At 43.9% G+C, this 22,102-nt stretch overlaps 1 protein-coding gene across 4 annotated transcripts in view; it reads right to left on the reverse strand.

Moving 5' to 3' along the window:
* MEGF11 (multiple EGF like domains 11) overlaps positions 1 to 22,102 on the reverse strand; it is a 386,527-nt gene that overhangs the window by 76,471 nt on the left and 287,954 nt on the right. For all 4 annotated transcript variants that reach the window (XM_088452756.1, XM_088452754.1, XM_088452755.1 and 1 more), the window contains exons 9-10: positions 11,573 to 11,785; positions 9,547 to 9,721 (exon numbers count right to left, since the gene is read on the reverse strand). In XM_088452756.1, the coding sequence (XP_088308882.1) occupies positions 9,547 to 9,721; positions 11,573 to 11,785 (388 nt within the window). The remainder of the gene's footprint in view (positions 1 to 9,546; positions 9,722 to 11,572; positions 11,786 to 22,102) is intronic.

The following is a 22,102-nucleotide window of genomic DNA, read 5'->3' on the forward strand; positions in this document are numbered from 1 at the left end:
TTTTTTTGCAGAAAATAACTTTTCCCAGCAAATTTGGGGTACTTGAAAATGGGGGCCAGCATATTTTAAAGTTGCTAAAGTTAACGTGAAAAATCCACCTTCTGCAAGCCCCTGCAATGGAAAACACACCTGGGGCATACTTGGGGATCCCCCCAGAGTCAAGTTCGCTAGTTATTAACTTTGTCCCCCAACATTTTCTTTTCGCCACCAAATTCAAAGTGATTTTTTGGGGTCTTCTCAAGTGTGTTTTTTTAAATGTTTTGACGCAGTTTACCTTTGGGGGACTGTCTGAAGGCTGCACGGGGGTTCCCGCAACGTTGCACCCCAAAACCCCAATTCTGCACTTTTTTCCGCCTGCTATTCATAGGCGAAACTTTTTCATCTATTACATTGCATTGAGGCGGAAAGTCTTTCAAATCGAATATGGCCATACTTTTCCGCCTGGCGAAATGACGTAATCGGCAAAACTTTTTTGCCGACTCCGGCTTTTCGCCTCTAATTGAATACGGGCCTTAGATGGGTAATTGCTATTAGCTTGTGTTTTCAGTACTGTATACTGCAATTGGGATTTTATTCCGGTAGATATAATGGTGGATATTTTTATCTGCATGACAGGTATGTTTTTATGAAATCAAATGGCTTCTATGGATTACTGCACAATCGAGCATCTTGTACCAGGAGATAAAGCAAGAAACACCGCATATCTCCCCCTCCCCGATGCTGACACAATTGCAGATGTATGAATGCGAGCTTTGAAATAGTTAAAGTAACTGCAATGCTGAAAAACCAACACCATAACTATTTATTGGTCCCTTGACCAGTGACCCAGCTGGCTGCAGCAGGTAGCACTAATGAAGATATACACATACACATTTACCAAGCCGGCTGCTACGCGAGTGATGAGGCAGAGTGTAACGCAACACTGACCACAGCGTGCAAAGCCCTGCACACCGTCACCTGGGGCCAAACGTGGAGAAAGGGGGTCACACACACATGACAGAAACCATACATCAGGGACTTCTCAGAGCTGGTGTGCAGGCATCTGTCCCCTCACTCACTGAACTAGCTGACATCCCCCTAAATAATACATATTACTATATAACACATAGTTTTTTCAGTATAATTTGCTATATTTTTGCACTTAAATTTTGTAATATAACATTAATATGCTGTAATGTCATTTTAACTTTAGCATTGTATAATCTGTGAGGAGTCACTAAATGGCTTCAAGCAATACCATGATTGCCAGCTGTCAGTCAAATTTACAGTCAGTTAAAAACAATATGTTACATCCATCAAAAATAAAAGAATTAGACGCTAGTAAAATTCACACCAAGGGCCTGATTCAGAGCTGAACGCTCTGACCAGAGCGCTCGCTCTGAATCAGGGCCCTCCTCCATGAAAATGGAGCGGCCTCCTGGCCGCTCGCATAGCTGTAGGTGACCACCCACAGCATATGCGAGCGGCCAAAAAGATGGTCGCGATGGTCTTGACCATCGCGACCATTGGACTTGCGACGGAGACCCTGCGGTAGGGTCTCCCTGCCACAAGCCCTGGAGTGATTTTGGCTCTATCAGAGCCAAAATCACTCCCACTGACATCACTAGTGATGTCAGTGGGGCCAGCTTCAGACGGTAGGCGTTCCCATGGGAACGCCTCCGTCTGGCAGGCACGCCCACCAAAGGGGGCGTGCTGTCAATCAACATTGACAGCACGCCCCCTTTGGTGCGAGACACCCGGAGCGATGGAAAGCCCGTCGCTCCCCGGGTCTCGCACATGCGCACGACGGAGCTCCCTCCGTCGTGGGCATGCGCAGTGGGGAACATCGACCCGCTTGCGAGCGTACTGCTGCTCGCGAGCGGGTCTGAATGACCACCCAAGACCCTAAAATAATGCATAAACAAATGTCACACTAAAAAAGGTTTATTTGGCAATAGTGATAAAAAGTACAGGTGCCGCAGCTGTCCTTGGTTAAGAAGCTTACTTTGCATGGGAAGCTATCGCTGGAAGGGAGTCTGTAGTTTAAATAGCAGTCATGTTAAAATACAGTACAGGTTGAGTCTCCCATATCCAAATATTCCGAAATACTGCATGTTTTTGGCATGACTGAGATAATGAAACCTTTGATTATTGATGGTTCAATGTACACAAACCTTGTCTAAGGCACAAATTATTAAAAATATTGTATAAAATTAACTTTAGGCTGTGTGTATAAGGTGTATATGAAACATAGATGAATTTCATGTATGTACACAAACTTTGTTTGAACCACAATATAATTGAATATATTGTATAAAATGACCTGCAGGCTGTATGTATAAGGTGTATATAACACATAAATGCACTGTGTGTGTATATTTGGGTCCTATTCCCAAGATATTTCATTATGGTATGCAATTATTCCAAAATATGGAATATATTCAGTTATCCAAAATTCCCCTGGCCCCAAGCATTTTGGATATGGAAGACTCAACCTGTATATGCATGCAACCTTGAAGCTAGCATATACAGTATATGTGACTGGAGCAAAGATGCAACAATCTTTATCATCAACTCCAAAGCTAATCTAGGTGCAGAATATATGTGTCACACAACCCCATACATCAGCAATTGATTTCAGCAATCGTGCAATTTGCAATCGATTGTGTATAAAAATCTTTCCCTTTTTCAATCGATCGCAGATTGCAGAATTGCCACAATCGATTGAAAAAGGGAAAGAATTTTATACACAATCGATTGCAGATTGCACGATTGCTGCAATCAATTGCTGATGTATGGGGGCCTTAACGCATTGCAAAATCTGCGTAACTCAATATAGGACACCTGTGAAAGGGGCTGTGCTTAACCTGCATCCGTACTGCACTTACACATGACCTACCTCCATTTCCAACAGCAGTCACACCCCCTATCAATTCTATGGGGGCCTGCAAAGCTGCCAGATTTACCAAGCTCTAGAGAGGTTTTGGCAGCTGGATATGGGTAGGAACGCTATACGTTACGGTTTTTCCAGGATCGTAGCAGAATTGGGTTTTGTGTCCTGGCATCCTAAAGACATTCTCTGGGACACCCACATGTCCCAGTGTCGTGGGGATGGGCGTCTGCGGCCGCTGTCACAGTGAGGGTGGAAGATGGGAAGAGGCCGCGCAGTGGCAGGTGATGCGTACCAACGGTTCCCGGTGGCCGGCCGCATGCTATGGTGTCATGATGTAAATGGTGGCTGTCTGTCTTTTATTTCCCGCAAGCTGCATCACGAAGGCATTCTCTGGCTAGCGATTGGTCTGGAAGGATCGCTCCTCCGCCGACCTAGACACTGTCACTGCAGCCAGACTTTGGGCCCGATTCAGAGCCGCTCGTAAGCGGCCGCTCGTTCGAACCGAGCGATGTTTGCCCAACTGCGCATGCGTACGGATCGTTATACGCATGCGCAAAACAGTCAGTGCAGTCGAAATTCATGTGCTCGCAAAATAGCGAATGCCTGATAATTTGAGTGACAGGAGGAGGCGTATGTGGGTGGTAACGGGGGAAGGTGCTTGAAAACGGGGAGTGGAGATCCGAACGCAGGCGTGCTTAAAGGTCAAAACGGGCGTTTTAAGGGTGTGCATAATTAAAACAGCAGCGTCATTGACCACGTCACTGGGTTATTTTATAGCCAGAACTGCTCGCAAAATTGTGGTAGCAAAAACCAACCACAAGAATAGCGAGCAGTTCATACCCTGGTCGATGTACTCGATTAATCTAATAAATAGCGGACATGACGTGGGATGCGAGCGGCCAGGGGGCGTATTTTTTCAAAAACGACCGCAAGTTTTGTTCGCTCGTTCAGACCTAGAGGCGTGAACAGACCGCAAAGAGTGAACGGTTCATTTGAATAGCCACCCCTTTTTTCTGGACGAGTGAGCGCTAATTGCGTCCGGCTCTGAATCAGGCCCTTTGACCCCACAGTACAAGAGACCTCAGTGCCATGCTAAGCTGTTATTATCACTGTCTACTCTTGTCTTCCCTGAGTAGTCTGAGACAGAAAGAGGAGACTCACTGAGGCGCTGTCCATGAATAATGATGCCTGTGACCGTGACACAGTCACTAAACAGACATAGTTGTCTGATATTATATGTATATAGTTTATATGCTGCAGGGTGCCTCCAAGGTCCGGACGACTTTTTGGCTCTGACTGAGTCAATAGAGTTTACTTAACAGAACTCAGAGTCTGGGAATTGATAAATATAAATTAGACTATTGTTACCTTGCATTAAGGGATATTTTTTATTCGGGTTTCAAGTTGAATTTTGGCTTTATGTGCTCTCATTCTGGTCTGGCAAATAATTTTCACAGGACTAATTGTGGTGCAAAATACTACATATATTAGTTAATATAAACTAGACTATTACCCTGCATTAAGGAATATTAAAAAATATATACTGTATATATATATATATATATAAAAAAATTATATATATATATATATATATATATATATATATACACACACACACATACATACATACATACACACACACACTGTATATACTGTATATATTTTGTATTTCAACTTGGTCTTAGTCTTTTGACTCAAAAGCCTGTCTCCCATCACTTATATTAAATCCTATTTTGCATTTAAGCTCATAGTTCTAATTTATAATTACTTAAGAATGCTACCACCTAAGAGAAACTATCAGTTAACTGATAACTTTGACTTTTTAGAAAGAAATTTAATTTATTATATGGTGGGAGGGCTGACACTCCGGTCCATATTATATGGTGGGAGGTCTGACATTACATTACATATTATATGGTGGGAGGTCTGACATTACATATTATATGGTTGGAGGTCTGACATTCCGGTCCATATTAAATGGTGGGAGGTCTGACATTCCGGTCCATATTATATGGTGGGAGGTCTGACATTCCGGTCCATATTATATGGTGAGAGGTCTGACATTCCGGTCCATATTATATGGTGGGAGGTCTGATATTCCGGGCCATAGTAAATCAAAGAAACACAAACTTGCATCAAAGGCTTCATTAACTTCTGGGAAGGTGACCAGTTTTTTATTACACCTGTCAAAGCGGACAATGAGTCTACTACTCTAAAAAAACAAAATGAAAGTGGTAGACCATCATCATCTACATCATAATATGAGGGGTTTTTTTTATTTTTTTCAATCTGTTGAGTAGAATTTTTTTTTTATGGAAATATATATATTCAGGATAAATTGTGAACTTTACATGCGCTTTAAATATCAAAACATACCAAATTCTATGTACAGTATTTTGCTTTCACGGTAATAAAGTCCCAGTTGATTGCGCCGACAAGGTCCCTGCAAATGTGTCCCGTTTTTTTATTTATTTAAATATAGCAACCCTAGAACTGGGACATCTAGTGGCCTTTGCCCAAGTCTGATTAGGAAGAGTTCCAATGCGATGAAGATGTGATTTAGCTGCCAAGCTCCTGCTGGTGAGGGGCAGTGACTGACAGGTCACTGGGATTAGTGGGCAGCTGTACACGCGACCTATTGGAAATAAATCAAGGAGATAAAAGCCTCATTAACGAGGCACAGGGACATTGATTAGGGCCGGTTAAAGGCCACAAACACACTGACGGGAATTGGATGAAGCAGTTAATTTACAGGGAGGTGAATGCAGTAAACCAGGAGCAGCCAAGACTGGCAGGCAACAGGGAAACAGGGAGAAAGTGCCCCAGGTAATAGGAGAGAGACTGGAAAGAGGAGCGAGGGACAGGGGGACAGAACAGCAATAGACACTGTAGCAGGGCAGAGAGGGTGGTATCAGAAAATGGTGCTAAGTGATGAGAAGACAACTGCACATCAGAGGGAAGACAAACAACACTGTAGCAGACAGTCAGCCTTCATACAGTGTCAGGAGGTTTTCGAGGGTCGCATCAATTTGAGATCAGAGTACAGAGCAAATTTGCAAGAGACCCACGGCAACCAGTAAGACATTAGCCTTTATTGTTTATCTCGCACTAGATTGATCTTTGCAAAATGCTGATGTTATTGCACTTTTGCATTTTACTAGTAATTAACTCCTGGAATCACTACAATACTTAATCCATCAGAGAGACGTCCCTATACAACCACCCCTGGCTGAGTTGATTTGGATAGGAATTGGCCTAAGTGTGGCCCCAAAGCAATCAGCATGCTTGAGATAGATGTGGTCAGAATTGATCCGATCACTATCGCCATGCTTAGATATCCTGCCATCGGATGACCGTTGCTGTCCTGTGGGTGTGGCCATCTGCTGAACACCCTACTAAAGGCCATTATCTGGCAACTAACCCTGTCGTTGGCATTAGAGAGCATTATAGTCTGACATTTAGGGCCTGTTTGCACAGCATATCCTGTGCTTTACATACTGCTCCAAAAAATATGCACGTACAAGTACACGACACGCAATTCGACCGCATCTACACTAGCGACCGAATAAAAGCAACTGGGGTGTGACGGGGCATTCTCACATAGTTCAGGGCACGTTCACATAAATGTGTCTTATTCAGACTTGCAAGCGGGAATACGATTTCTAGGGGCATATATTTTGCACCTAGTGGTTGGTGCAACAACTCACTGATAATGATGACTAGAAGCATAAACTACACACGCAGATGCGTGCACCTCTCCACATGAGCACAACTTTGCCTATTGTCCTTTTGGGCAATGTACACTGGATTGATCACCAATCCCTCTATAGGACTGGGGGCTTGATTCAGAACCACTCACTAGATGCGTTCGCACGCTGCCAAAGTATGCAAATCCCGCGATCGCACGGCAAGGCATTAGCAAGCCCACTATGTCTTGGCGTGCGATCGCGGTGTGTATTTAGACGCCCACCAACTTGTCTTAAGACGCCCACACTCCCCCGTTTCCATCGACCAACCCCTGTCACCACCCACAAACTCCTCGTCCTGTCAGTCAAGCTAGCGAGGCGTCTATGCACAAGGGGCGATCGCATGGACTGGTTCGCGCACGTGCACTGCAATGCGTATGCATGCGCAGAGTGCAAACATCGGCAGGCTCAGTGCGAACGCAGTCTAGCAAACAGGTCTGAATCAGGCCCTGAGAGCACAACACCAGCGTAATACAGATATTTACAATGGAAACAAATTGATCCTAGTAAAAAAAAAAAATGTTTGTTATAGCGCTTTACTCCCAATAGTCGCTCCTGCAATACAGGCATGTATTTCTGCCAGAGCCCTGCTGCTAATTATTCAATTATTCCCATATTATAAATGTGAATCAATGTCGTATTTCAGGCGTTAATCATTCCCGCAAACATGTACAAATCACTCCTATAGCACAAGTGTGGATCAAACCCACAGTTCAGAGTGCTGACCCCTCAAAATACAGATGTATGAAGTATTGTCACTCAGCTAGTGACTGCATGTTACATTCATTATCATTCCAGAATGTCACACTTACACAATAGGGACTTTAAATTAACCAGATCTTCATAGTTATATTAGTGACACTGTAATCACTTTACACTCTCTGCTTCCCCACAACCAACACGCATCACTAACATGTGAGCTCCACAGTACAGACGTGTAACTATTAGACAAAAGAGGACGCCGGGCATTCCCGAATGATGACGGTGTGAAGCAGCAAATTTACCCACTGCCTCTACCAGTGTGTGAATAGCTTTCCTGGCATGTGGTGTGAGAAGTGTATGTCTGAGAAGACTGAGGCCAGTACAGCCAGTCCCTGCAGCACGGTGGCATTTGAACTCCGTGGGCCGATCTGGAGGTTTTTTTCTTTTTTTCTGCAGTTGCAGCATATTCTGAGCCAACAGCTGAGCTTAGCAAATAAACAAGAGTGTCCGGCACTTCGGACTTGTTAAGATTTAAGACGCGGGGGTAGTCTCTTTACAAGAACTAATGAGGCTGCAGCCATGGGGGGAACATAGACACTGACTGCTCATTTATTTATAAAAGAGCATGTAGAAAGACCAATACCACAGCTTGCAATCTAAAATTCAATCAATTGTGCCAGAAAAATTAGAGTATACAAGCTTACGATGTATTCGTATTTTACTGCTACCAAGAACAATATGTTTAACGCTCATACACACTGTAAACATATAAAAAAAAAATAATAATAATAAATTCCAAGACACAGGGCCTGATTCAGAGCCGGACGCTAATTGTGGACGGTCGTTACAAAAAAGGGGCCGGCTATTTAAATTGAGCGCTCGCTCTTTGCCGTTTGTTGACGCCTCTATGTCTGAGTGAGCGAAAGAAAAATGCGCTTGCTATTTTGTAAAGACGCCTCTTTGCCGTTCGCAACACACGTCATCGCCGGTATTTATTAGATTAATCGGGTACATCGAAAGGCATCTGAACTGCTCGCAGTGGTTGTGGTAGGATTTTCTTACCGCTATCACTGCGAGCAGTTCAGGCTAAAAGACAACCAAGTGACGTGGTCGATGACGCTCCTTCACTAATTATGCACTCCCATTAAACGCCCTTTTTACCGTTAGGCACGCCTGCGTTCGGATCTCCACTCCCCCGTTTTCAAGCACCTTCCCCTGTTACCACCCACAAATGGTACATTCTGTCAATCAAATTAGCAGCCCTTCGATGTTTTGGAAGTGCACGATTTCCGACCGCAATGACTGGTTTGCGCATGCGCATTACGACCCATACGCATGCGCAGTTGTGCGAACATCGCTCAGAGCAAACGAGCGGCCGCTTACGAGCGGCTCTGAATCAGGCCCACTGTTCATTATATGGATCATACACAATGCCCTTACATGGGATACAGTGATCATACAGTATATTGCAATAGATCAAATCTCAGATTACGACCCTGCAGGGTGGAGGATCTGTCAGAGTTTACCATCAGAGGTATAGAATTGTTGAGTCCAAACTCCCTTTTGCCAATTTAAACGCTCACCATGAAATCTGTGGATTATAAAGTTGTAAAGCCTGCACGTGTTACTTATCAAACCTCTTATCTCTAATATGAGACCCGCAGGACAATAAGGTAATAAAAACTCCAACTATAGAAATATCATAATAGATCAGCCGGTGGCGAGGGGGACCAGAATGTTGTAACGCCTGAGAAATCAGTCTCTCTGTTTATACAAGTGTACAATCCTGTTTTGGGAGGAACGGATAGAGTGGTTTGATTTCCATAAACATAATATTACAGAAGAAAATACCAAAAACACTCAAATAGAGTATTTTAGAAACCAGTGATAAGAAGCCATCGTCATTCGCTGTTCTATTTAATGACGCAAGATTGGATCTGTCTCGTCCAGAAAATACTGCTCTAAATAGCTGTAAGAAGATTCAATAGTAGATAAACTAACACTTGATGACCAACAGATCATATAATAATATATATGCAGTAATGCAGAATAAAAAATGTCCATGTTTAAATGTGAATATAGCTGGATATTGGAGGCAGAAAGGTAGTTACACACAGGACTGAGGACGTGAAGATTAGGTAGTTGAATGATGAAATATACTAGCCATGAAGCCAGGAGGAACCCAGACAGACAGGAGTGAGAAGTGGTGCTTAGTTCTGTCCTTACCGTGAATCCAGGAGCACACACACACCTCCCTGTCATACTGTCACAGTCGGCTCCATTGTGACAGGTGCACAGTTGTTGACAGCCTTCCCCATAGAATCCAGGGCGGCAGGGTTCCTCGCAGTACAGGCCGCTCCAACCTGCCCTGCAGGTGCACTCCCCAGACAGTGGATGGCAGCTGGGATAGGAGAGAGAGAGAAACGTGTTAGCTGGGAGCTGTGGGGTGTGTGTTACAACTAATTAAAACAATACATTGAGGTGTCAGCGGCCAGCAAGGCTGGGACCCTACTTCCTGCAATTCATCCAGCCGCAGTGACCCTGCAATTCATTCATCTGCCGTAATCCTGCTCCTCAGGGAGAAAATATATTATTTAAATGAGCTGAGAGAGAGAGAGAAATATTTTGCAAACAGGAGTTCAGCCAGAGAATATAAGAACCATAAAGTGAATCTGGAAGCTTTTCTCTGCAGAGAGTCATAGGTTAGGGCACTGTATCGGCACAAAACTTAGCATGGTGAATTTACTAAATAACATTACTACTGAGCTTCAGTGGCGGCAATAATCTGTGTTTCTATTTATTTCACAGCGAGCTCTGCATTACTTGGTTTCACCTGTGAGTATGGTATCGGATATTCTCACCATTGAGTTCAGTATAAAAATTTTTTCACTAGTGAGTTCAGTATCAAATGTTTTCATAAGTGAGCGGAAAATAAAGGCATGTAAAACAATCTCCCTTGCGCTTCCAATTATCCCAGGCACTAGATTTTTAACATACTTGATGCTTCTGGCAGCACCATAGGTGGGATTCCTATTGTTTCTATTATGTTTTCGCTAGCGAGTTCAGTTTTGAATGTTTTCACTACTGAGTCTGGTAATGGATGATCTTCGCCAGCTGCCCACACATAGCGATATTTTACCCGATTTGGCCGATTCTGACGCATTGGAACGACAGATCGTGTAAAATATGCCAAAATTGTGAGGATATCGTGAGTCCCCACCCACGATCACGATGCGATGCGCGCGTCCCCGCAGGTCGCACATCGCATCTTCAGATCTGCCGTGCTGTAGGGCAGATCTGACAATCTCAAGTCAGGATGCACTAGAGTAGTTAGGAGGCACGATAGATTGTGTGTCACATTGGCAGCATTTTCAGACCAAATCGTGTGCAGGAGTGCCAGGGAGCTCCCGGGGAGAGTTCAGGGGGAAATCGTACACATCGTGTGATTGAGATCACATCGCTATGTGTGTGGGCACCGTTATGAAATGGTTTCATCTGTGAGTTTGTCATCGGATATTTTCATTACTGAGCTCAGTATCTAGTGAGTTTAGTATTGAATGTTTTCGCTAGTGAGTTCAGTAACGAATGCTTTCACTAGAGAGATCGGTATCAAATGTTTTCACTAGTGAGTTTGGTAATGGATGATTTTCACCAGTGAGTTTGTTATCATATGGTTCACCAGTGAGTTCAGTATCAAATGTTTTTACAAGTGAGTTCAGTATTAATGTTTTTCACCAGTGATCTCGGTATGAGATGGTTTCACCAGTGAGCTCGGTTTGAGATGGTTTCACCAATGAGTTTGGTATGAGATGGTTTCACAAGTGAGCTCGGTATGGAATAGCTTCACCAGTGAGTTCGTTATGGGATGGCTTCACCAGTGAATTCGGTATGGGATAGCTTTATCAGTGAGTTCAGTATAGGATGGTTTCACCAGTGAGTTCGTTATGGGATGGCTTCACCAATGAGTTAGTTATGGGATGGCTTCACCAGTGAGTTCAGTATGGGATAGCTTCATCAGTGAGTTCGGTAAGGGATGGCTTCACCAGTGAGTTCGGTATGGGATGGTTTCACCAGTGAGTCTGGTATCAGGTGGTTTCACCAATGAGTTTGGTATCAGATTTTTTTATATAAGAGTTTAGTAACAAATAAACTCACTTTAGTTTTACAGTAGCACAAAACATGGTTTAATGTCAGTGTTAGTCATATCATCTATCCTCTTGAAATTATATAAAGCAAACAATAGTATACATACCCACGGGTGTTGGTCAGGTTACATGGGCAGTTCTTGTTACATTTGAGGCCATACAGACCCTCTGCACAAACACGCTCCTCACAGAGGATGCCCTTAAAGCCTGGCTCGCACAAGCATGCCCCATTGATGTGGTAACACTTGGCTCCATTCTGACAGTCACACCTCTCCGCACACTGGTAACCGTACGTACCAACAGGGCATTCCTCCTGGCACCTGAATAGCATGAAGGGAACAGATAAATACATAAGGGTAACAGCAATGGTGCCAAAGTATATAAAACAAAAGTAATTCCATGTCTGAAATATTTGTTTAAAAGATCTGATCAGTAAAAGGAAAACCAGTATAGTATTAACTCATATATATATATATATATATATATATATATATATATATATATATATATAATTTCTCCACCAGGGGAACAGCTCCATTGAAAGGCTATATATAATAATAGTAATAATAATAATAATAGTAGTAATAATAATAATAATAATAAATATTGTGCTTTAGTGCATTAGCTTGTATAGTACTTGCAATCCTACAACTTCTACTAAATTTATAGTATTATCTTTTGGCATCTTTCTGTGTTATTCACAAAGCATTTACATTTATATTATTGTGTCACTCATTGCTAATTTTCCTGTGTATCTCTATGGCAGCGTTTTTCAACCACTGTGCTGCGGCACATTACTGTGCCGCGAATGATTGCCAAATGTGCAACGGCGGTCAGCTCAGCGCACTTGTACTGTAGTGTGTTTTATTCCTGAGGAGGCCAATCTAGTGCGTTTTATTCCTGAGGAGGCCAATGTAGTGTGTTTTATTCCTGAGGGGGCCAATGTAGTGTGTTTTATTCCTGAGGAGGCCAATGTAGTGTGTTTTATTCCTGAGGCCAATGTAGTGTGTTTTATTCCTGAGGAGGCCAATGTAGTGTGTTTTATTCCTGAGGAGGCCAATATAGTGTGTTTTATTCCTGAGGAGGCCAATATAGTGTGTTTTATTCCTGAGGAGGCCAATGTAGTGTGTTTTATTCCTGAGGAGACCAATGTAGTGTGTTTTATTCCTGAGAGGGCCAATGTAGTGTGTTTTATTCCTGAGGAGACCAATGTGTGTGTATGTGGGATCCAATGTGTATGCTTTTTTATTGGTCACGCACACTGCATCGCTGGATAGTGTGCCTTGGCAATTTTAAAATCTTGTTTAGTGTGCCTCAAGTTGAAAAAGGTTGAAGATCACTGTTCTAAGGAGTTAGGGATGTTACTGATCATGGAGGACCTTCTCACAAACTCCCTGGTGGCTCTTGTCCCCATTGCGCTAAATTGAACTCCCCCTATTAGTTTATAGTGAGTTGGTAGGCTGCACCACGTTGGGTATGAGATCTCAGCGGTCAGAATACCGACAGCGACATCCCGATAGTCAGAATCCCAACAGAATTTGGTAAGTAACCCTAACCCTAGCCCACTCCTCCCGCAGCCTAACCCTAACCCTCCCCTTACGCAGCGTAACCCAGAATCCCCCCCTTTCCCCCGCAGCCTAGCTCTAACCCTCCCATAGCCTAACCCTACTCCACCCTCTAGTGCCTAAACCTAACCCTAATACTCACCATGGGGATTCCGGCACTGGGATTCTGACCGCTGGCATACTGACCATCTGGATGCTGACTACATCCCGGCTGCAACTGGATGGGCTGTAACGGTGTCATTGTTTTCACATTAATATGACGAGGGAATTCCAGTCAATGAGTAAATCCTCTCCATATACTGGAGGGATATAGTTATCACACCGGTGGACGGCATGCCGCCGGTCTGAATCCCAACGCTGAAAGTCCGACAGGGACATAAGATAGACGTCGAAATACAAACGCTTGAACGCTTATCTTAATCCCGATGCCGGAATCCAGAAGGACGCCAGCCTGAACCAGGTAAGTCCGGGGCGCTCTTAGCTGTTAGCAGTGGGGGGGGGGAGTGTTAGGTTAAGGCAGCATAGCGGGGTTAGGTTTTTTTTTGGGGGGGGGGAAGGATTAGGGTTAGTCACCACTGGGGGGGGATTAGGGTTAGGCACTAAGGGGGAGGGTTACGTTTAGGCACGAAGGGGGGAGACTTAGGTTTAGCCACTGATGGGGAGGGTTAGGGTGCGGGGTGGGGAGGGTTGGGCTACTAGAATGGAGGGTTAGGGGGAGAAGGGTAAGTTGGATACCAGCTTTCAGGATGCCGCTGTCGGTATTTTCAGGAGGCATCATGACAGCCAGCATTACATACAGATTCCATACTGGTGCTAATTCTTTCCCTATACTGCATGTCACAGGACACATCTATCTAGTGTATTAAACACTTTGTGAACACAAGGATTCTTTTATTATTTAAAACAGCTTTAATATAAACTCATGTACACCTAGCTCTGGGGTCCTTTGCCGTTTCTCTACAAACAGAACTTTCTGTGCGTGTAAGCTATGGGTGAGGTCTTTGTGTACAGGGATCAGATGCTAAGTCTCCTCACCTCCCACATGCACCGTGCCGAGAACACCAGCCTGGCTCATTCTGACTGCACGGGGAGTGTGACCAGCACAGTACATACCTGCTGGGATCTGGCACACATAATCACACATGGCTGCATGTGACACTGCCGGGAAATATAAGCCGGCTTTAGATAAAGAAGTTATATGTGATAAAATTAGATTCCAGGATTATTTTCTGCTCAATACCAGTAGATTCATTTGATAGATAAATACTATAATTGGGGTCTTCTTACAAAGCGTATATACAATGTACCCTATTTGATGCCTTAGGTATATCAGCAACAAAGGGAACTGTTATACCGTCCATGTCGAGCACACTGGGAAAGCGACCACTCCAGGGGACAGGGGACTGTATCCCTGCACAGACTGGGGTCCAGAGACTGCACACGGAATACTAATCACTTGTTATCCAGAGCAAGGACAAGTCTCGCTTAACACTTTCTGCCCTGCTGCCTGCTCCATCAGTGACATTAATAAAGGATTAGCACACCCTAGGGGCGAACAGAAAATCAATATAATATGAACTATACTATAAAATATCCAGAATTACACTAATGCAGACCTGCCGCGGTCTACAGAGGATTACATGGATTTAAACCCTATACACACATTTTTATTTACTTGTACAGATTTTCGACATTATTGAAAAAAAAAAAAAGAAAGAAAAAAAAACAGAACTAAGTAATCACCTTCACATTTGTGCTGTTTGCGTCATGAAGTGAAAAGAACTGGGGACTTGTAACCTTATTTTAGTATTTAAATTGCTGTATCCCATAAAAGAAAATTCTGATGAACAAAAGAACATATAAAAGGCCTTCAGAAAGTCAGATGTCCATACAAGAGCATTAAAAGGTCAAGGTCTGTCCAGCACTTGGAAAACTCTGTTACCGCCAGTGTAAAAATGCACAGTGCTTTGTATGAATGTATGCCGCCTGTTGTATGAGTGTGATTTGCTGTACATGAGTGATGCTGTTAGCACTGAATTGGTTAAGCTTCTATCAACCACAAGGATACGGCAAGTGGAAATTAAATATTGACGACTCATGTCCTTTACATAATTAGCTCCCCCTTCACAAACAAGCAATTCTGCTAACTTGTTTAGTTAGAGATCAAACAGCTCAGGCTGCTAATGAATTTTATACAAACACCCTATTAATGAACACAACAGATAATCACAGAAGGTTGAAGTTGTGTTCTCACCAGTTGCCTCATGCACACGTGCAACAGCCTGACATCGCTTTCAGCAACAGCTACCAAACCTAAGGCTACTGTGTCTAAGAGAAATATTGGGTATTGTCTAATGAGGTCTCAGACCTTGACACCCAAGGCTTCCTCATGAATGCCAAAGGAATGTATTCCAAACAATCATGTAAACCAGGTTTATCATGAGATTATGTTTTATTAAAACTACTCCTTAAAAAACTCCTATTTCCATGAAGGAGAAAACAAGGACACACCAGACCATACCCAACTATTCACCTGTATCCAGAATAAGGGAGGTTCTAAACCTTTAATGCAGATGAAAGAGAAACCGATTACTGTAATATATTCATATATACAACTTTCTGTATATGGAACATTTAAACATGATTACAGAATATATGATATAAATAAGACAGTAAAGTATTATATCATTTTTCTGAGTAGCACAATTATAGTCACAAAGCATGGCTTACTTCTAGACACATACAGAAGAGACTGAGGGCACCACAGATCCCACAGGACCTGTCTATCCACTACACCAGTGTTGGCTACCCTTGACACTCCAGCTGTTATGGAACTACATAACCCAGCATGCACTGCTACAGTTTTGCTATTAGGGCATGCTAAAACTGTGGCAGGGCATGCTGGGATATATAGTTCCACAACAGCTGGAGTGTCAAGGTTAGCCAACACTGCACTACATGGTTACCCTGCAGAAGTGTGGACCAGTTAGAGACAGGCAGCGTGATCAAGGTGCTGAGTGATGCTCAATTGCACCATTTATCTCAAAGAAATATATTATATATGTGTGAAAAATGGAAACTATACACCTTTCACCAAAACTCATTGCAAATGAGGGAAAAACGTGTGTTTATGTATCTATTTATAAATTGGTGTGGTATAATGAGATAAATCCCACCAACATGATTAGACACACTAGCTCACATGACCGTGCATTATTTTGCAATAACCACACACCTTCCAGCGTAACCGCATACCTGATCTACTTCCCACTGTCATCAAAACCTCATCACAAAGCCAAATCTGTATCACTCCACAAGTGTAAACAATAACATCTCTCACAGAAACACTACTCACAGAAAAGCAGAACATCATTACCTCAATGACAAAAACAGACATTTCTGACCGAAAAAAAAATATGTCAACATATGCCAAAATTACTTCATAACTCAAAGGACCTGACACCAATCTTCTTTTCAAAATGAACCAGTCTTAAAGTGACAGTAGTCATTAATGTTCACCTGTTTAAACAGCCTATTCTGAGTGTTCAACTGTATTATTCACTTCCACTGTTATCCAGCTAAATGTTTATTCATTAAAAATAATTAAAATTAAACAGCATATTCTGAACTATTTTTTTTATCTCCTATTCTGCATCTATTTGACCCTATATCATCTCCTTGTTAGGATCAAACACAGGATTTTTCCAGGGGGATTTCCCCACACACACACACATATATACATGCATATATTATATATATATATATATATATATACACATACACACACATACATACATACATACACACACATATATATATACACACATACATATGTCACACATACCTTACACACAAATACATATGTCATACATACATTACACTTACCTTGCAGCAACTACGGGGATGGGACCTGGCAGGTTGGCACCATGTCATTAGGCTCCTAATAGAATCGTGTCATATTGGCTCAATCTCCTCCTTATTAACCGGCGTATCGCAGCATTTTGCCGTGAGGGGGGCGGGGCTCATTAACATGGTGTCTGCTCTCGAGGCTGTCAGGGGGGTGGGTTGGTTTCTGGACACTCAGAAACCCCCCTTGCATGCACTGCTGATGTAGAATTATTTTGTCAAAACTCTTGGGTGTGCGGTTGTGCACTGATACATGCGTATACCAGAGCGCGACTGCACACCCAAGAGAAGTGGCTTTTCTTTTACTTGGTTGGCTGATTGTGGCCTGGCATTATCATTCAGCAATGCGATGTCTGTTCGCAACAAACTAGGTCGTTTTCGACGAATTGCCCTCCACAATCGGCTTAATGTGTCACAATAGCGGACAGCTTTCACAGTATCTCCCTCACAGTTGGGACCACAAAGGCGTGCAGTATCTACCTCACTGTTGATGTGGAAATTAACAAGAAGTACGCTCTTGTGATCCCAAAACATAGTCGCCATGACCGTCTTTGCTGGTGGAATTGTTTTGAATTTCTTTGAAGGAGGGATAGATGAGTGGTTCTATGTCATGGATGCTTGCTTCATCTCCGGTGTCACATGATGCACCCACCTTTCATCACCTATAACAATACGCTGCAGGAGCTGCACTTCCTCCTCATGGGACCGTGTCAAGTGCATGAGAGACAATCCCATCCTATTGGTTTTGTGAACTTCTGTGAGTCGCATCAGTACCCAGCGTGAACATTATTTACTGTACCCGTTACTCATGATATTGCGCACAGTATACCCACTGAGATGTTCAGTTCATCAGCAATATCACTAACTCAAATGCTCCTGAATTAGACCTTCAATACAGCACAAATTGTCATCTGTGGTGGACGTGCTTGGCCGGCCGGATCACTGCTCATCTTGAACATCTGTCCTGCTATTATCAGACGCAGTGCACCAAACCCAAACCTGTTTCTGTGACATGACGTTATCATATTTATCAGACCTCCCACCATGCCATTTTTTTCCTAGTTCTATAACAGCAGAAGCCTTACCTGAGCTTTCCGGAGCTGAAGAGCAGTAGTAGTGACAATCAAAGGCCCATGGGAGTTGAATTGGAGGAGCTGTGCATGCATATGCATCGCACGTGCGCGAACCAGTCACTGCAGTGACTACGCAGACCCAACACAGAGTGATTGACAGGAAGTGCCATTTGTGGGTGTTGATGGCACAGAGGTTTGTTCGGCGAAATGCAGGTGTCCCAGTGCATTCGAACACCGTTGCCGAGGCGTGCATAAATTATCCACTGTGATGCCATAAGCAGCACGAGTACACAGTGCGTGCGCTGAGGTTAGCAATTTCTGAGTGTGCGTTAGACTCCGATTGTACTCGATGTTACCGATGGTTTTGCAGTCTTGCTAAACATTACGGATGTGTGTAAGGTAAGGTGGGCGTCCTTATGTTGTACTGCGACGGCATAGCGATCGCAATGTATTAGCATGTCATCGCAGTCAGACTGCGTGCGTAATCGCAGCCACGACCGCAGTTGCGATCCATGCTGTATCAGGCCCACTGTTCGGAGCTCCGAGGGCGGCCCGATGAGACGTAGACAAAGCTCTGTCTCGCAATAAAAAATATCTGTGCGGCACGGTGTTGAATCAGCGCAGGGGGGTTCTAGATACTCCTATTTCAGTGCACCAGGCAGAACTACTGTAATGAATTCATGGATGTTGAAGTTTTTCTTTTTTTTGGCCATTGTTGATTACTCCATTCAGTCCAGGTTACTGTAACTGAAAGTAAGTTCAATTGAGAGGGAGCATGGTATACCAAGTGAAATGGGTTCTGTTGGTAAATTTGGAATCAATGAGATGACTAAATTGTCGCGGCACTAGGCCCCTTGAACTAGCTGTGGTGATTGGAATGGTATAAAGAAGCTAGATGGCCGTATAATACTACTCCTCATACAAACTAGAATCAGGATTCACTATGAAGCACACATGAACAGCAGCCAAAGTACTGAGGCCTCTAGGAGGAAACGACTTTATGCGCTAGCTGTCGGTCATAATGGGTAAGAAGTGTCGGTCAGCTATGTTGTCTCTTCTGTTCAAAAAGATACTTATGAGTATTCTATCTACCAGAAATGAAAAAAGAATGGGAAAAGGATACACTTTATGGTCAAGCAAATGGGTGACTTTTGTTCTTTCCAAACTTTAGCCAGATGTCCCTTATATGTAGGCTACCAGCTGCCATCGAAGAATATGTGGAGATTCAGTAGCCGTCCTTCGATAAACATGTACCAAATCCTGTATATAGGTGCTAGTTAGGTTCAGCACTATTAAAGCTACACCACTGTGGGAACCAGACATGGCTTAAACGAACCCTATCTGCTATTTTTGGACAGGCTGACAAGGAGTTGCTACTCTTGTTGTACATATAAATAATTAGTAATTCACTGAAATACAGGTAACTCTGAGGTGGCACACAGGGCGGGTTCTAGACATTGTGGAGCTCAGGGCAAAAGTCCCCAGTTGCGCCCCCCCCCCCCTCTCCAAAAAACAAACATAACATATTTTTGTAGATGCCGTTCCTCTGTGCGTGCTGCAAGTGCGTGTGCCTCCGGAAAGGGAGTGCTTCCCCCAAGCACTCCCCTCGTGGCGAATACTTGCCATGTGCAGTAGTGCACCTTACACAGTATGTCTTACACAGTAATGCCCTTTATAACACATTATGCCACATGCAGTAAAGACCTTTATAACACATTATGCCACACACAGTAATGCCCTGTATAACACATTATGCCACATGCAGTAATGCCCTTTATAACACATTATGCTACACGCAGTAATGCCCTTTATAACACATTATTCTACACGCAGTAATGCACCTTACACAGTATGTCTTACACAGTGATGCCCTTTATAACACATTATGCCATGAGCAGAAATGCCCTGTATAACACATTATGCCACACACAGTAATGCCCTTTATAACAAATTTTGCCACACACAGTAATGCCCTTTATCACACATTATGCTACACGCAGTAATACCCTTTATAACACATTATGCTACATGCAGTAATGCGCCTTACACAGTGATGCCCTTTATAACACATTATGCCATGTGCAGTAATGCCCTGTATAACACATTATGCCACACACAGTAATGTCCTTTATAACACATTATGCCACACACAGTAATGGCCTTTATAACACATTATGCCACACACAGTAATGGCCTTTATAACACATTATGCCACATGCAGTAACACATTATGCCATACGCAGTAATAACCTTTATAACACATTATGCCACACACAGTAATACCCTGTAGAACACATTATGCCACACGCAGTAATGCCCTGTATTCTACACTGTGCCACACACAGTAATTACCTTTGTAGTACATTATGTGCAATTCAAATTACGCCACACAGCAGTCCCTTATTCATGTTATGACACACAGTGGTGCCCCCTTTACACAATCCCCAAATGAGTGCCCCTTATAAACAATGCCCACAGTAGTAGTGCCCCTTATACAATCCCCAAAGCAGTGGTGCCCCTTACACAATGGCCCCGATAGTGGTGCCACCCATGCAGTGCCCTCATTAGTAGTGCCCGCAGTGGTAATGCCCCCATTGGTAATGTTCCCTATAGTAGTGCCCCCATTGGTAATGTCCCCTATAGTAGTGCCCCCAATAGTAGTGCCACCAGTAGTAGTGCCCCCTATAGTAGTGCCCAAAGTAGTAATCCCCCCTATGGTAGTGCCCCCTATAGTAGTGCCTCCAGTAGTAATGCCCACTATAGTAATGCCCCCAGTAGTAATACCTCCATTAGTAGTAATGCCCCCATTAGTAGTGCCCTCAGTAGTAATCCCCACCTATAGAAGTGCCTCCAGTAGTAATGCCCCCTATATGAATGCCCCTTGTTGTAATGCCCCCCTATAGTTGTGCCCCTAGTAGGAATGCCCCCCATATAGCCATCCCCCATATAGCCATGCCCCCAGTAGTAATACCCCCCTATAGCCATGCCACCAGTAGTAATGCCCCCTATTGCCATGCCTCCTTTAGTAATCCCCCCTATAGCCATGCCCCCAGTAGTAATGCCCCCCTATAGCCATGCCCCCAGTAGTAATGCCCCCTATAGCCATGCCCCCAGTAGTAATGCCCCCCTATAGCCATACCCCCAGTAGTAATGCCCCCTATATCCATACCCCCAGTAGTAATTCCCCCCTATAGTAATCCCCCTATAGCCATGCCCCCAGTAGTAATGCCCCCCTATAGCCACGCCCCCAGTAGTAATGCCCCCTATAGCCATGCCCCCAGTAGTAATGGCCCCCATAGTAATGCCCTCCTATGGCCATGCCCCCTGTAGTAATGCCCCCCTATAGCCATGCCCCCAGTGGTAATGCTCCCTATAGTAATCCCCCCCTATAGCCATGCCCCCAGTGCTGGTGCTTCTGAAAAAAAAATACAATTAAAATACAAACACAATACTTACCTTAAGCCCCGCTCCTGCGTCTGCTGCCTTCCGGTCCGAACGCGACTCCACCACGGATCTATGGGAGAGACGTCATGACTTCCCTCCCATAGTGCTCTCTGCGGGAACCGGAACTCAGGAGTGGGCTCCGGCTTTCACCTGCCGCTGCAAACAAATATCAGCGGGAGCCCGGCAAATGGAGCCTCCCTGCGGCGGCTAGCAGGAAGGGGGGGGGGGGACCGGCGCTGTTTTTTTTTCTTTTTCTGGGATTTTTTCTTTTTCTCTCCTGGGGACTCAGTGGCGCCCTCTAGGGGCCGCCACTCTGGGCGACGGCCCTGTTAGCCCGGCCCTAGAACAGATTTAATGAGCCATTTGCAGTTTCACTGTACCGGCCGTGTATACTTACACGTGCATGGCTTAATCACCTATGGGTGACAAGCCAGCATGAAAAAAACAAAAACAGCTAAATATTAGCTCCATACACAGGCACAATGTGAGTGACATATTTGTAGACTTGCTGCGCCAAAATGTACACTGTAGATTGGTGTATTTATACACAGGGGCAGTGAGAGCCATGTCACAACAGCAGCATAAAGGACTGCAGTTTAAGCTTTTTGACCTGTATCAGACCCCAATGAGTCACTGGCATAAAATGCTT

This window comes from Taudactylus pleione, unplaced genomic scaffold (genome assembly GCF_031769625.1).
Source record: "Taudactylus pleione unplaced genomic scaffold, aTauple2 ptg000556l, whole genome shotgun sequence".
NCBI lineage: Eukaryota > Metazoa > Chordata > Amphibia > Anura > Myobatrachidae > Taudactylus > Taudactylus pleione.